General features: G+C 37.2%; 1 protein-coding gene across 1 annotated transcript; it reads right to left on the bottom strand.

Moving 5' to 3' along the window:
* Positions 1–13514: 13514 nt before the first annotated feature.
* Positions 13515–17124, bottom strand: LOC135440099 (lipase member H). The gene is made up of 4 exons (XM_064699108.1): positions 16932–17124; positions 16716–16870; positions 14173–14649; positions 13515–14116 (listed from the first exon to the last, which is right to left on the bottom strand). Exons 1-4 carry the CDS (start codon positions 17006–17008, stop codon positions 13725–13727), a joined length of 1101 nt encoding a protein of 366 aa, XP_064555178.1. The 5' UTR covers positions 17009–17124; the 3' UTR covers positions 13515–13724.
* Between the last annotated feature and the right edge of the window lie 279 nt (positions 17125–17403).

The following is a 17403-nucleotide window of genomic DNA, read 5'->3' as shown; positions in this document are numbered from 1 at the left end:
CGCAAGTAGCAACTATACAACCGAGTGGAGGTTTTGCATTTATGTTGAGGCAGGGTATATTTTATAAAGATAAAAGGTATGTCTAATTCATATTGGATTCTGGAGCCGTAAAGCGGACAAGGCGTTAAGGAAAGTATATGTGCAACTAGTGTTGTTATAAAACATTTGCAACTGAAAAATAAATTAAAATTATCGCTTGTGGCATGAGAGAAATATTATGTTTAAAGATATAGAATTCTTAGTAGATGTGCACTGAATAATGAGATATATGACGCTTGTTGTAAAGGCTGTAAATCTCTACATTGATAATGGAAGAGAATATTTGTCTAATGACATGGTAAAAAAGGCGTGGGCTACTATTTAACAGTTGCCCATACACCACATTTAAATGGAGTATCCGAACGCAATGACTAGTTCGGCAAAATTGTGTAAATGTTTTTCGAGTGAAACTGTTTTAACAGCAACATATTTAATTAATAGAACTCCAAGTAGGGCCTTCCGGGATAAGAAAACTCCATTTGAATCAAATGTATATAAGTTGTGAAATATGGGTACTAAAGTTTTTGATAGCAAGAAATGTTATTGTTGACGAAAAATCTAGGACTATAGTGAATAACTCAAAGTTCCAGAATGAGAGTATGTAACAAGTAGGAAATATCCAGAATAATATTCTGGATAGTCTACAATGGATTTCGAACATAGATTCGAATGAAAGAGTCATATTTCCGGAATGAGAGTACGGAAGAGAAAAGCTGATAGTAAAATATCAGAAACAAACTAGTGGTACAACAACGAAAAATCTAGGAATGTAGTGAATGACTCGAAGTTCCAGAATGAGAGTATGGAACGGGTAGGAAATATTCGGATTGATAGTCTGGATAGTCTACAATGGATTTCGAACATAGATTCGAATGAAAAAGTCATATTTCCGGAATGAGAGTACGGAAGAGGAAATCTGATAGTAAAATATCAGATAAACAGCCTAGTGAAAATGCCAGTCAACTGAATGGGTTGGTGAAAAATTGCCTGAATCTGAAAGGTTACAGGCTTCATATAGATCTTTTAAACAGTTGCTTAGTGAATGCGCACATTTTTGTTATAGTATTCCAGTTATATATATTGAAATTAAGAATAGAAGTGACCGTGCTAAGTGGGACGAAACTATTAAAGAAGAACTAGATTCTTATTAATTTTAATAAAACATGGAATTTGTTAGAGCATCCTTCGGGTAAAACCATAGTTGATTGGAAGTTGGTTTTTACTATTAAATATAAAGCCAGACTAGTAGCTCGCGGATTCACACAGGAGTATCTTATAGACTACGTTGAGACATTTGCTCCAGTTGCAAGAAAATCTAGCTTAAGATTTATTCTATCAATTTCAAACCAATTTAATTTAAAGGGTATATATGTAAAACTGCATTCCTAAATGGTATTTTGAAAGAGGAAATCTGAGTATTCCTGAAAGTTTATAAAAGTCTGCAAGTTAAATAAGTCAATTTATGGATTTGAGGTTTTCGAAAAAGCTTTAAAAGGAATGAGCTTTGTAAATTTAGCTGTAGATCGATGCATCTATCTTCTTGATAAAGGGGATATAATGAAAAATATTTACGTGCCTTTTGTACGTAGATGATTTGGTTATTGCAACTGAGAATAGATTCATTCATACCAAATGAGTAATTTTGGGATGACATACATGTGTGAAATGAGACATTTCATAGGAATAAAAGTAGAAAGACATGATAGTCAGTCAGTATAAATAAGTAACATTCTAAAGAATTTTAACATGGAAGAATGTAATTCAGTTAGTACACCAAGTAAGCTCAATTATATTGCTTTGAATTCTGATGTTGAATGTAGGGCGCCATGCAGAAATATATTGAGCAGATATACAAGAAAAAGTAATCAAGAGTTATGGCAATGTCTTAAAAGAGTATTAAGGTACATATATAAAGGGTAAAGGTGTTAATACGTAAAGAAACCATAACTAGAACTCAGTGGCTGCTTCTTCTACTGAAACGGAATATGTATATATATATCGTTTAAAGCAGCTAGAAAAGCTCTATAGCTAAAATCGTTGATATATAGTTTATAATTTTAATTAAGTGGGACAATAAAAATACTAGACTAATAAAGTTTTCATTAGCATAGCGAATAATTCCACATGCCACAAGAGATCAAAACACATTGATATAAAGTGCCATTTCTCAAGAAAATAAACTAATCACTCTTGAGTATATTTCTACAGAGCACCAAATGGCCGATATCCTGACAAAGCTGTTGCCTGCTGCCAGATTTGTGACCCTCAGAAACGAAATGGGTCACAAACTAATTTTTTTTCAATAAAATAAATTTGTTTTAATTTCGTATAATTATTATTAAGCCATGATCCGATTAAGGTTTTTCCTGGATTTCCCTTAATCCTAGAACTAATTTTGAAAAAGAAACTATTTCTAGACAAATGTGGATCATTAATATTTTTCCCAGAAGGCGCAACTTGTTCTAGAAGAAACTGTATTGCAACATTAACAAATATAATTAAAAAAAAAGGTCAATGTATCTTTTGAGGATGTGTGTTCGAATATTGAGTGTTAAAATAAAAAGTCAAATCTGGTTTCACAACACTGTGTTGTTAATAATAATTATCAACACTGAAATGCACACAAACACTCAATCATAGAAAAGTTACAGTGAGCAAGTAGGCTTTTGTTATTTTAAAGACTTTAGTCTTGATACTGAATTGCTTAAAGCATTTAGTCTCACTCTTCGTGCAGCCTCTGAACAAACAAGTTGACGCGCTCTGTAATCCAAATAATAAATATCAAAACGAACATAAAATAAACATAAGTGTTATTATTTAATTGTGTGTGATTGGAAGGCAATATTCCGAGACTTCGTTTTGGAAATACATTGAGCGAAAAAGTTTTCAACTTACGATCGACGCATAGTACTTTTGGTTTATCCATGAAATTCATGCTCTATTTAAATTAACCATTACCCTAGATACTAACGATAAATTTTACAGGTGAATTTAAGAATAAAATAATTTTTTTATAAAGAGCATCTTGTGCAATAACTTTGTTTGGAAAATAGCACACATAGATTGATTTCACTTTTGTTTTTGGACAGTGTATGCTCGAGAGAAGTTCTTGTCTCAGCCATTGGCGTGCAAGCTCCTATGTTTGTATGTGTGAATTATGCATGCATAGGTCCCCAGCGGACCAACACGCGAGCCTTTAGCGAGAGTCTCGCAAAATGCTCACAAATGAGTTCCTATGTGAGCAGAAAACGAGTATGATACTTTTGCGATAAAAATGCGTGAACAGTAGAGAGAATAGTGTGTTGTTTTTGTTTCAAATATTAATCGTGATCGGAGAGTGCAACATCGTCAAGAGAAAGAGAGAGAGAGAGAGAGAGAGAGAGAGAGAGAGAGAGTAAAAATGACTCGGCATTCGGATGCTGTATTGTTTTTGTTGTTTCCTACTCAGCCCGAAAAATATGTTTTTTTGGGGTTGAAAAATTCCTTTGTTCTCTTTTCTATTCTCCGCCGAAGCGAGCAGACACGTAGTTAAGTGAACAGTGAATATTTGATTTCTGAAGAGAGGTAAGTAATTAACAAGTGTTTATTAATAACTAATCTATTCCCTATTGCCCCGAAAGTGCTGAAAAGATGTACAACAAAATCATTAGGAGCTCCTGGCGCCAGATAATAACGGATGATGTTGCAAGACAATGCTCCTAGCGTGGGACGGAGAATTTAAATGTGTTTTAGAGGCCTTCGAACCACATTGGCAATACGAAGTAAGCATTACTTTTATAACCTGTTAATGGGCAAATTAATATTATTTTGTTATTGTCTACATACATACATATGTATGCTTTTACACAGAAGTTTGCGCTGGAAGATTTCGAACGGTTTCGACCGCGTAACACAAAAATGTTTCCAATACGCGCAAGAAAGAGTGGTGCGATTAGAAAAGTCTGATGCCAAATAAATTACAAAAAAATTTAGTTTTTAATAAATTTTTAATAGTTATAAACTTTATTTATGTACATATTAACTTTTTATACCCTGAACCCATTCAAAATGGTTAAAAATGGTAAAATGTATTTGTGCAAATGTATGTAACAGGCGGAAGGAAGCATCTCCGACCCCATAAAGTATATATATTCTTGATCAGCATCAACAGCCGAGTCGATCTAGCCGTCTGTCTGTCTGTCCGTATGTATGAACGCAAGGTTCTCAGAACCTTTAAGATTTAGAGACTTGAAACTTTAGCTGTAGGTCCTCCTAGTCCCCGCGCAGATCGAGTTTGTTTCCGATATTCGATAACTTGCCCCGTTTCCAAGTAATCGATTAAAATCGTTATCGAAATCCTCTTATTTGAGCAATTTCGGCAAATAATATGAGCTAGAGTCACCAAAATTGACATTTAGCTTCTAGAATAGTATATATATGTATCAAGTATTTTTGGAAGAAGAGGGTTTAGGGCATCCCCGAGTCGGGAGCTTCCGACAAGAACCTCTTACTTGTTCTTTATGCCCTCAACTTCGGCTAAATAAGTGAGAGCCGAAGAGACAAAAGCATGCCAATGTGGAATTGACATTTCATGCAACCTTCTCTGCTAAGTGCAGATTTTCTCCACGTTTTGGCAACATGTTCGAGAAACCTGTAATAGTGTACTTGTCAGAAACGCCCGACTAGGAAATACCCTAAACCTTCTTCTACCAAACCCAGATGCTTTTAAAATTTTTATACCCTAAACCCATTGAAAATGGGTAAAAAGGGTATAATGTATTTGTCGCGATCGCATGCTTTTCACCTTTATTTAACCTATTTAATGGGGAAAGGAATATACAAGCATTACCGAAAGTAAATTCCAAAAAATAGACCCCTCTCACCGGTGTCAAGCTTTCAACCACTTTTAACGGACCGAACTGCTTGGCATCACTTCATATCCTACAGCCACACCTAGAATTTGTTTTTGATGAACAAAAACTGAACTAAAATAGGAGTATACACAACACAGTATACAAGAGACCTATAATGCAATTCTATTTATAGAAATAAGAAAAAGAAACGTTAATGTGTGTATGTGTGCCCATGTATGAAGAAATTTGTACGCTTTGTGCTATTTGCCAAGTGGCTTGCCAACAACCACATATTTTCCTTAATAACTTCGCTGTTTCTTACATTAGCTATAAAATGAAAGGTTTTTGATTTGTATATACTATTCTGGAAGCGTCATGTCAAATGTGAAATTATATGTGATGTATGTAGCTCTTTAAACCTATGAGATATTTTCACAAAGCAGAATTTTGATATCGCTTTTGATCGATTGCTTGAAAACATGGCAAGTTATCGAGAAAAAAACTTGTTCTGCGCGGAGGAGGAGATAGGTCCCCCTAACTTAGCGACTCTAGCTTTTATAGGCTCTGAGATCGACGGACATACAGAAAGACAGACGGACATAGCTAGAACGACTCGTTGCTGACTCATAATATATACTTTATAGGTCGGGATCTACGCAAAACATTAAACCCATTTTACTCATTTTTAATGGGTTAAGGGTTCAAAATAAATAACGGTTTTGTCCGGCCGCATAAAGGATATATGTATATTCCTGATTAGGACAACTAGCTCATTCAATTTACCCATGACCGCCCCCCGTCTGTATAACGCATCGATGTCGAAAAGTACAATTTAAAAATTGTTTGCGAGTTCATAATATATTGTAGAAATCTCGACCCATTTCCAACATATCTATTTTGAGACTTGTTTTATTATGGATAACTGAAGAACAATAAGAACGGACTGAAGTATCTCTATATATTTAGCTGTTTTATTGGTGATAAATGCATAGCCCAAACCGTACCTTATGTATTACTCCACCGGCAAGTATGAATCGAGAACATGTTTGTATAAAAGTTGGAGGAGTGTTTTTGACTTTTCGCAAAATGTAGGCCTCCTGGATGGAAAATGCTTATCAAAGATTTTTTGGGGGAAAGTTTAAGTTTCATGCCATCGACCTTAAATTTACTTTCAAAGCCCTACATTCGAACTTAATGTTCAGCAATTTTGGTTAATTATATTCGCAACTGTGGTAAACTGTTGTATGCAAGTTTTGTGTTTACCATCTGATCAGCTTCAAAATCATTCGCAGATATATTTTTATCAAACTCGGTATTTACGAGTTTCCCTCTTCTCGCAGATATATAAAACCGCAAGAGAAAGAAATCTCTACTATCTCGATAAATCTTTGGGCGAGGAATCCAAAAACTAAAATATTTTAAGCGTGCATAGACTTTGTATTACGTCCCAAGGTTGGTGTAGCTCTCATAAATTGTAAGTTCTGCTTAAAAAGTAATTTCTCGAAGTCGGCATATAGATATTATAACTTAAGTATAGTGATATTCTCTAAATGATATTTACCACATATGGATGATAAATACATGCTGAATATGGTATAAGAAAATATATTTAAGCTGTTGTAGGTTCTGAGATCCACGAGTTCATACAGACGGTGTCTAGACACTTAACATTAAAGTTATACATATGATATATTTATACCCTGAACCCATTAAAATTGGGTAAAAAGGGTATAATGTATTTGTGCAAATGTATGTAGCAGGCAGAAGGAAGCATCTCCGACCCCATAAAGTATATATATATAATTTGGATCAGCATCAGCAGGCGAGTCGATTTAGCCATCAGCGATCCGTCTGTCTGTCCGTCCGTCCGTCTGTCCGTCCGTCCGTCTGTCTGTCCGTCCGTCCGTCCGTCCGTTTGTCCGTATGTATGAACGCAAGGATCTCAGAACCTATAAGAGCTAGAGACTTGAAATTTTAGCTGTAGGTCCTCCTAGTCCCCGCGCAAATCGACTTTGTTTCTGATAATCGATAAATTGCCCCGTTTCCAAGTAATCGATAAAAATTGATATCGAAATCCTGTTTTGAGCAATTTTGGTAAATAATATGAGCTAGAGTTACCAAACTTTTCATGTAGCTTCTAGAATAGTATATATATGTATCAAGTATTTTTCATTTTATACCTATCGCCACCTCCCCGCTACCACCTAAAAGCTATAAATCATGTTAGTAAGCCAACTTGTATTACCTAGCTAATTTAGCCACAATTTAAATGCAATTGTCATTTTCAGAAGTCACGAATATTTTATTGTACAATGAGATATACCACTGAAAATTTCATCAAGATCTGTTAAGAAACACGAAAGAAAATGTGTTGTGGCCTGCAAACACGTGTAGCAGCAAGCTCTTATTCCACGAATTTCTGTTTACATGTACACACACACATTCAGGCGCGTCTTCTTTGAATTCTATCAACAGCATTGCAATTGCGATGGTATTGTTTTCTGTGCTGCTATTTTAATTCGATTTTTTTCTCATTATAACTCGATTAATGGTGTGGCTGTTGAGTAAAGGTGTCAGAAAGTAGCGCGGTCAGCTACAAGTTCAAACTCTGCCGAGGAAAATGTTTTGTTTTCTTTTTTGGCTGGTGTGGCTGTTGAGTAGAGTCGGCAGCAAGAATTGCGGTCAGTTACGAGTTCAAACCCTGCCAAGGGAACTTTTTTTTTTTTTAATTTATTCTTATTACTACTAAAGCAAACGAGCGCGTAGCGCGAGCTGCATTTTGTGTATATAAGATAAGAGGGTTCAGGGTATCCCCTAGTTTGGAGCTCCCGACTAGTACATCTTACTTGTTTTGTATTGTAACATATTTCGAATAATTTGAAAACTAAAATGAAAAAATGTTTGCATCCCGCCTACAGCTAGGATCGTCTCGACGGTCAGTCATATAAAAAACATAGGCTCATTCTGCCGTTGTCAAGTAAATATGACCAAATTGAATGTTTTTTTTATAAAACGTTGATCTCGATTTCTGCAACTTGTAAGTATAATTTTCGAAGTCTCGTCTTAGCATTTGTTTTCATCCTTAAAGGAAGCTAGTTTTCCTAGTTTCAGGTTTATATTTTTTTTATCTTTTATTTTTTTTTATCGATTATGCTGTGCTCTTTCAATAGCTTAGGGCAAACTTTTGTTATAAATAATTACGAATGTATGTTGCGAAACTTGGTAGAGTGTATTTTTTAGTCGTACGTTCTTACTTGCTTATGTACTTTTATCTATGTTTTTTGTTGCACCTCACTTGGGACTGGCTTGCTGACTTGTTCAGTTCGTTGCTTGGCGGATGTACGCTCTTAGTTAAAATTGCATTTTGAAATTGAGTGCAAGACGCAGGACGCTGGTCGCCGAACGTTGTCCAGGGACTTGGAAGGCGACGCGTTAATATTTCATCCTTCATGCTCACCTGCATTTACACCTACATTGTGGGCAAGACTGTTCGAGAGGGGTGTGGGTAGTGTAGCAGAACAATGGAAGGACCCCACGGCGTGTAATCAAAAGAACACGTTGCCTCTGGCCGCACGACCAGCAACTTTTCCGTCTTTCCGAGCTTCGGCATAGAGGGCGTTCCAGAGCGAACGACGACCATGATGCCGACACCAGCTGCGAGTTATTTACAGGCAGAGGAGGACGTTTTTTCACAAGCTGATGGCATAAGCCAAAAGCCCGTCCTTGTACAGCTTTAACACATCGCAGGAAGCATTTAAATGTGTTTTTGTGTAAGCGTGTATCGTCCAGGCAGCAACCAGAAACTAAAATATTTCTGTTATTAAGCTAAAGAAACACTTAACTTCGCCAGGATCACGTTAGGGCGACGCCAGGTGCACCATATACATACTGCCAAGGGTCTGACGGCAGAATAGTGTATTGGATGTTTGCAACTTAAATAGCGCCTGTTTTTACACACACACAACCAAGCACGCAGCCGTAATCTGTGCATTTTGTACAGCGGATATATTTCTTCTCCTCTTAACACCTTACTATGGTTAATGAATTCTTGCATAACTTTAGTGCTTTCAGTCCGATTAGAGCCCTCTAGCGTTCGAACTATACGCATAGTTGACAGTTGCAGTTGACATTTTTTTGCCGCAATAGCGCCCCAGCATTGCTTTTCAGTGTTTAAAAAGAAAGCCGATGACAGTCAAATGTGGTGAAAAAAAATTTGAGAACTAAGTTTATATTGTATTGTTTATTATTTTTTTATTATACCTGGAACCCATTGAAAGTGGGCAAAAAGGGTATATTGTTTTTGTGCAAATGTAGGTAACCAGCGGAATGAAGAATCTCCGACGAGATTAAGTGTATATATTCTTGATCATCATCAATAAACGAGTCTGTCCGTCCGCATGTATGAAAGCGTCAATCTAAGAAGAGCTAGAGACTGGACATTTTCAACTTAGGTCCGCGTGCCCAAGTGCCCGCGAGTTTGTTTCTAATAATCGATATCTTACACCTTTTCTAAGCAACCGATAAGAATCTATGCCGAAATCCCGCTTTTGAGAAAATCTCATAGGTCTTACGAAGTAGAGTCGCCAAAATATACAGATCAAGTGCTTTCATTTCATATCTATCTCCAATCCAAGGTTCAGGGTACACCCTAGTCGGGCATTCCTTACTTGAGCACTCTTACATGTTATTTATTTAATTTTGAGGGACAGGGAGGTGGCATCCAAAATGTTTAATAAACTTATTCTAAGCCTAAACAAGAATATTCTTGTCAAATTTGGTGACTCTAGCTCCTTAAACATATGGTCTAAATACAGGATTTCGATATGTCATTTTATCGTTTCCTTTAAAAGGAAGCCAATTATAGATGATTTTAAGAATCGTTTTGTGCAAATGTATGAAACAGCTTATTACTTGGACACGGGGCAAATTATCGAATATCGGAAATAAACTCGATCTGCGCGGGGACTAGGAAGACGTACAGCTCAAATTTCAAGTCTCTAGCTCTTAAAGGTTCTGATATCCTTGCATTCATATATACGGACAGACGGACGGACGGAAAGACAGACGGACATGGCTAGATCGACTCGCCTATTGATGCTGATCAAGAATATATATACTTTATGGGGTCGGAGATGCTTCCTTCTGCCTCTTACATACATTTGCACAAAAAGATCACCCATTTTTAATGGGTTCAGGGTATAAAAATAATCACTTCGAATTTGCAGCATTTCTGCAAATCAGTTGTCTCCCCTGTGCAACATGGATTCGTAAAGAATCGGTCAACTACGGCCAATCTGCTAGAATTTACTTTACAAACTGATGTCATTTACACTGACTTCAGTAAGGCGTTTGAGTCTGTGCACCATGACATTTTACTTTTTAAATTTGACCAAATAGGTTTCCCTCCGTCTCTATTGCTTTGGATTAGTTCTTATTTAAAAGGTAGGACCCAAAGAGTAATGCTGAGGCTGACTACCTCTAAACAGGTTCACGTTACTTCTGGTGTTCCTCAAGGTAGTCATCTTGGACCTTTACTCTATACTCTTTTATAAATGATCTCCCCTCGGGCATATCACATGGCCGTGAAATTATGTATGCGGACGATGTGAAACCTATTCTAACATACACTAATCCCCTACATCATTCTCGTCTTCCAGACGATTTGAACGCCATGCAACTTTGGTGTTCGGCCAATCAATTGCATATAAATTGTTCAAAGTGTATGTATATGACCTTTAATCGTACTACACCTTATCTTGTTATATAGATATACAATTGACAATACTCCATTGCAACGTATACTAACAGTTAACAGTCCTTGAATACTGCTCTTGGATTTGGTATCAGCAGTCTAACAATAGCCAGGATCGTATTGAATCTGTTCAGAAGCAAATTTCGATTTTTGCCTTACGAGGTTTAAATTGGGACCCCATCTTCGGTTGCCATCCTACTCCAGCAGGCTGCTTCTTCTTAATCTTCCGTCGTTAACCAACCGTAGGACAATTCTCGGTGTTGTCTTCCTACATAAGTTGATTTTTGGCGATATAGATTATCCCTTTCTGTTAGGGCCTCTTCAATTCTCTGTTCCCTCTAGACCAACCAGGAATTATCGCCCCTTATTCTTATCTACGTGCACAACAGACTACGCTATGCACAATCCTTTTCGCGTATTATGTAAAAATTACAATAGTTTGCATCACGTTTTCTCTAACGAACTTTCTCTACCCCTAATAAAATCATTGCTTTCGGATACCTGCGGGATCTCACTGACCATTGCCAGCTATGAGCAGGGGCATAGTTTGCCGGACAGGCTGTAAATTTTCCCCCACCGGGTCGGTGATTGTCCATTACTATCTCTTTACCCTATCTACTTAACACTCTATATATATAGTATACTTTACTTTACTTTATTAACTACTCCTTTCTTTCTTTTTTTCCTATTTATTGTATTTTCTTAAATAACATAGTAAATTAGGATTATTTTTAATTTCACTTAAAACACTATTTTCTCTACTAACACCCTTCTTCTTAGCTGTAGGCTCTAATAGCGTTACTGACAAAATTGGCTGTGAAAAGGGGCACAGCTGGCCGGACTGGACAAATAAAACACCTCCATCGGTCGGTGATGCTATTAGAAAATTGTGTATTCTAACTAGGCTTTTAGCATTTAATTTTCATAATTGGATATATAATGTATTGAATAATTAGGAAGACACTCGTTTTGTCCACCATTAATAAAAAAATAAAATATAATAAAAGTGGTAGTTCAAACGTATTGCAGCAGGCGTTTTGTCGGTTTAACCGAAATCCCATAATCATTCAATCTACTAATTTAGGCTCTAATTTAAACAAATAGAACTGCGAATAATATCTATGTTTGTAGAAGGTTTAGCATGCTCTATTTTGATTTGAAAACTTATGGTTCTGTCACGATTTTGCATTACCACTTCATTTGTCATTTTTAGTGATAGGCATTAGGGCACATATTTTATATACTAACACGTTTTTATTGGTGAATAAAATATTAGTAGTGGTAAAACTTCTTCTAACAATACCGAATTTAGCTCTTAGCTTATTTTTATCTTTTGTGCACTTACATAGCTTTTGTGCTTCTTTACCAGAGCAGCTCTTATTATGCTATAGATCATTAAAATTGTAACTTAAATTCAATTGTTTTATTTATTTTATTTATAGCGAAGAGATTGCCGGTAGCTTTAAAATGAAAGATACTTCATCTGTAAATACTATTCTAGAAGGTACATATCAAACTTGAGGACGATAGCTTTTAAAATCTAAGAAATTTACTTAGAAAATTGGATTTTTATATCGATCTTTATCGATTGGTTGGGCCTAATTATCGATTATCGGAAACAAACTCATACTGTCGGGCTCTAGAAGGACTGAGAATATGGCTCGTCTATTAATGTTGAACAAGAATAAATATCCTTTATGGGGTCGGAGATGCTTCCTTCTGCCTGTTACATACATTACAGCAAACCATCAGGCCCATTTTACCCATTTTCAGCGGATTCAGGGTATAAAAATGAAAAAAAGTTATAAATTGTCTCCCCATAATTTAATTTTAAAAGAAAGCGGTTACGTTAAAGATTCGAAATTTGAAATGTATATTCTGGTTTGCCATTTACAGAACGAGCTCATCATTTTAAATATATCTATAAATAAACTGAATCACCGCGCGTTCCTTCAGTGCTCAAAATAAATGTGTATACTGGTAACTTTAAAATACCATATATCCATTTATTTTTTCGGGTATCAAAAGTTGGTATTACCATGTACAAAAAAACCAAATTCCCACGCCAACGTAAAGACCGAACCGATATACACACTCAGACTGCCGGGAAGTCATTGGCGCGCAACAATGTTCGACCCATGCTGGCCCCATTCTCCGTTGTCGTCGTCAGGCACTGTGTATACGCAACATGCAGGCGGCTGCACTTAACAGTTAATCGTAAAACAAAATAAAAAGCGAAAACAATAAACTGAAATTCAATTTTCTCATTGTAAAACATAATTTTCTACAACTTTACGTCAGCTGGCCCTTCGCATTGGACACGCCTTTGCTAAAAGGTAGTTAATATTTGCCGTCTACATGAGACCTGTTCTGCTTATATTGCCGCTCGTTCTTGTTCGTTTTCTTGTTCCTGCTGTTGTTGCTCTGTTACATTCCACTTGAGTTGGGAGTTGTTTTTGCTCGGTGCTTCCTGTTTTGAAATTTATGGCGCCGTCGTCGCCAGCGCGGCCGTCGACTTCGCATGAGTTATGCGAGTTGCATTTCTACTGGTCCTGCCAACAGTCTGGGTCCTGGTCTGGGTCCGGGTCCAAAACCCGGCCCACATTAAGTGTTAAATTATTTTATGTTCATGTGTAGTTATATCAGTATGTAGATGTCAGACGGTCCCCTCTTATCATTTGACAGTGCAGCCACTTAATTATGAAAGGTTATTTTTACTAACAAAGTAGCCAGAATCTAGATCAGTAATTCCGATGTTTTATTTTTATTTGACGGTATTCAACCCAACAACAACACTAACGATATTAATGTGCCAGACAATTTCATAGCCAAGCAACTAAATGCAAAATTTACAGAATTTTGGGTAATTTTTGGGTTGCTCATCTGTTATCCTATAAAACTGTAAAGCCTGTCCATATGTCATCTATCATGCTCACCGAAAGTGGAAAATAGGGCATGGTTGGTTGCATATTTTTTGACTATTTGTTTTTAATCATATATAGTACATATTATATCGTGCTTACATACATATGCATGTGTAACAGAAACAACACTAGGAACTAGTTCCGCTCTACTCTCTAACTTTGCCCTTATATTGATCATTATCTTTCAGATAACTGGCAACGTTGGCTTTCCTTACTGCGCCTCCGCGTCCACGGCCGTTGACGCAAGAGTTCGCCACCTATGGCATTGTCGCTACTTAAGTGCCTGGCGTTTATGCGATTCCGATTCTGAGACCTTTCCAAAACCCAATTCCAAAGGCGGTTCGAGCGCTGCCGCTGCACATAGGGGTGGTTGGAGGTGGTGTCAAAAAAGAAACTGCCATGCATCCGTCGATGAGAGTGAATTCCAAAGAGAGCGCGGCGATTGTTATCGCAACGGCCAGTAAGATATTCGCGATAGCTATCGCATTGATACCCAATAAAGGGGTACTGTGGATCCATTGATTGCCTAAAGAAAATGGCAGCCGCCGAATGACTGCAGGCAATGGGATCTATAGAAGCTAAAGGTTAATCGTTTATTCGGTTTTCGCCTATTTACGGAACTTACTTGTGTTTTGCATATCGCGCAGATTCATAAACATCAAACAGTTGCGTTGGGGAGCTCGTCCACCGTTCGGGTAGAAATCAGCGTGCCCACACTTAAGACTGGTGCCCAAAGTGCCGCCTGAGGTATGCAGAACTTGTACAAACTTTGCATCCGTTTGGTCAAGCCGATACTTTGGGTGAACAGCAGCCGGTAAAGTGAACAGAGGCCCCGCCGGATCCAGGCCAATGATTTGCTCCACTTGACCATCCAGCACGGCCCCCGCATATCCTGCTGCATGAGCGCCTAAACTATATCCCGCTAGGGTGACGTTGTGGCGATTAAAGTGACGCGGTCGCATCTCCTCCAGGGCAATGATTATGCCTGCCACTGTCAAACCAACATCGAATATAGACATTGAGGCGCTTTTGTAGTCATTCTGTGACAGATTGCCCCAATCCACAACGCATACATTGTAGCCATCATCAAAAAGGGTCCAAGCTGATAATACAAAGTCCGATATAAATTATGGGCTAAATAAAATTACAACTAGTAAAACTAACCTACGATAAATAAATGGCTGATAAATTCTTTTGGAATAAAGCCTACAATGGCTTATCAAACAAATGTTTTCGTGATTTGCTTCGATGTTTACTTTCTGATCTTTATGAACAATTCAGGGAATCAATATGGAACCCAAACGTTTGTAAATATTAAAGGCTAAGACTATCTAAAAATGTTTTTTTCATTTTTTCCAGAAGAATGGAAAAGGTATCTAAAAGATGAAATATTCTAAAATTGTGCACACTAAACGAAAGACTATTTGCCAATTTTTGGTGTCTCTAGTTGTTATAATCTCAAATATATGATCAGACGCCAGGATTCTGATATCGGTTTTGATCGATTTCATGGAAACGGTGCATGTTACCGATGATCATACTTCGCGGGCACGAGAAGAACCTACGTTCAAAATTTAGTCGCCTCTTATAGGTTCTGAGATCCACATGTTCATACGTCCGGACAGATGGACGAACGAACAGACAGACAAAGACTAGACTAGATCGACTCGACTATTGATGCTGACCAAGAATGTAGGAATATACTTTATGCCGCGCACAAAACCATCACCCATTAAGAGAAAGTGTTGAACTTTAACTGAGGCTTCTTTTTAATACTTTGGAAAAGAAATTCAAATATAATTTTACTTACACAAACTCATTTTCAAAGATATTTATTTATTTATTCATTTGTAGAGTGTTTCACACTTTTCGGTAAGCCAAAGATTTGGTGGATAAAGTTACGGGCTCAAATTCTTTTTCAAGGATTTAATAAAAGTTCAAGTGAGACGTATCTTACACCTGCAAGAGTGGTAAATAGACGGAAAACGTTATTGTGAAAGTTTTTTGTTTTCAATTTCATTTTCAAAGATTTTTTGCAAACGTCTTGAGTAATAAACGTGGGTCAAAGGTTGTAAAGGCGAAGTTTAAAGGATTTTCCGATCGGTCTTAAACTTGTTTTCAATCGGTTCGGTTTCATTTGCAAAGATCTTAATGAAAATTTGTTTAAAGTGGTCAAGGGTTTAATGAGCGAAAGTTTATGTTTCGGCTTCAAAATTTTCACCATAAGACCAACGTGGGCGGAAACAGTTGATGCCACCTTCTATTTTTTTTATGATGGACTTTAAATTTATTTGCAAATATCTATGTAAAATAAATCTGAAGACATGGGGTTCGTGATAGAAGTGGTAGATTTTTCCACGGGTAAGAACAATTTTAAGCACAAAACATGCCATGAACAAGGCCAGGGAGTTGGTCTATAAATCAATATTGAGACTTGGTTTTTAAAACATATCTCTATAACCTTAGGAGCTAGGTGCATAAAATTTGACATATTGTTATCGTATAATATATACAGATAAGGAATATTTCAAAGCGAAACAATTGGTGTTGTTGTCGAGTACCCCCTGTTTATAGATTTAAAATAAGACACGGAAATGAATGCATTTGTGCGCATGTATGTGAACAGAAATTCGTGCGCTTAGCGTTTGCTGCCACGTGCCTTGCCAATTTAACCACACGTTTTCTTTAATTACTTCTGTGAAAAACTAAACTGTATATACTATTCTAGAAGCGTCATGTAAAATTTTGTGATTCTAGCTCCTAAAACCGTAAAGATTTTTCCTGATGAAACAGGATTTCGATATCGATTTTAATCGATTGCTGTAAAACGGGTCTAGTTCCCGATTCACGGATTTAAACTCATTGCGCGAGAATAAGGACCTACGTTTAAAATTTCATGTCTCTTGCTCTTACAGGTTTTGAGATCGACTCGTCGACATTCAATTGGTTCAGGAAATAACAAAAAAAGCAGACAAATTGTGAACAAAAACAGCTGATTATTCAGTGTTATAATGCTAAATGCTGTTCGATTTTGTTCACTTTCACTTGGTCTTAAAACTTGCGAAGTTGCACCTTTCTGGCTTAGATCTGCTTACTTGAAATTGTTAAACTTTTACACATAGACCATAGATTAGCTCTTAATTAGAGTTCGAAGTTTGTTTGACTTACTCAATAATAGCTCTTGAACCCAGTCCTTGCTTCCCTGATCGTTCCAGCCATGCAAAAACAATGCCAACTTCTTTTTTGCATCCAAACGACGGAAACCGCTCAAGTCGCCGAGCTGTAAATGAAAGTGTACCTCTTCGCCCAAATCCATGTCGGAGCTACAACGTGCAAGGTGAGAGAATCTATTATCTTGAGTCTTATTTTAAACGGAACACTTACATAGTGCGGCACTCAAACACAATTCCATAGTTCAGATGAGCGCGATCTAAGCTGTTACTCAGCATGGTCTCCTGCATATACCGAAAACTCTTTTGCAAGATGTTCCACTTGTGCAAATGGGCACCAGAGCCACAGATGCTGCTTAGCAGCAGCAGACAGACCCAGACCCAGGCAAAGTCATGGCATCTTTGCTGTTTTTGTAGTCGCTCCCGTTGTTGTGGGGTGATGTGCCGAAAAATCCCGTGCGTTGGCATGCAAACGCTTTGTAGCAACAAGAAACAATGAAACAAAATAAAATTACAAAATGCCGAAAATTGTAAAAATTTATAAACGATGGATTGGCAAATTTATGCATCAACGATTGGCAAAGAATTTGGTATGTGGAAGGGCGAGTCCACGGAACTGTGGCCAACAATCCACTAGAGATATAATAAGAGAGCGCGAAAGAATGAGAGACAGAGAGAAAGAGAGA

This window comes from Drosophila montana, unplaced genomic scaffold (assembly GCF_035044405.1).
Source record: "Drosophila montana isolate Dmon_TW-CO22-7 unplaced genomic scaffold, ASM3504440v1 contig_825_1, whole genome shotgun sequence".
Taxonomy (NCBI): domain Eukaryota; kingdom Metazoa; phylum Arthropoda; class Insecta; order Diptera; family Drosophilidae; genus Drosophila; species Drosophila montana.
The sequence above is the reverse complement of the archived record's forward strand: the minus strand, read 5'-3'. Positions and strand labels throughout refer to the sequence as shown.

What these genes read in the sequence shown, in the direction of transcription:
- LOC135440099 (XM_064699108.1), bottom strand. Translation starts at nt 17,008, where the DNA reads ATGCAGGAGACCATGCTGAGTAACAGCTTAGATCGCGCTCATCTGAAC. An exon ending in GTGTTTGAGTGCCGCACTAT is followed by an intron (nt 16,871 to 16,931) that starts GTAAGTGTTCCG and finishes TGCACGTTGTAG; the next exon opens with CTCCGACATGGATTTGGGCG. An exon ending in GGTTCAAGAGCTATTATTGA is followed by an intron (nt 14,650 to 16,715) that starts GTAAGTCAAACA and finishes TTGTATTATCAG; the next exon opens with CTTGGACCCTTTTTGATGAT.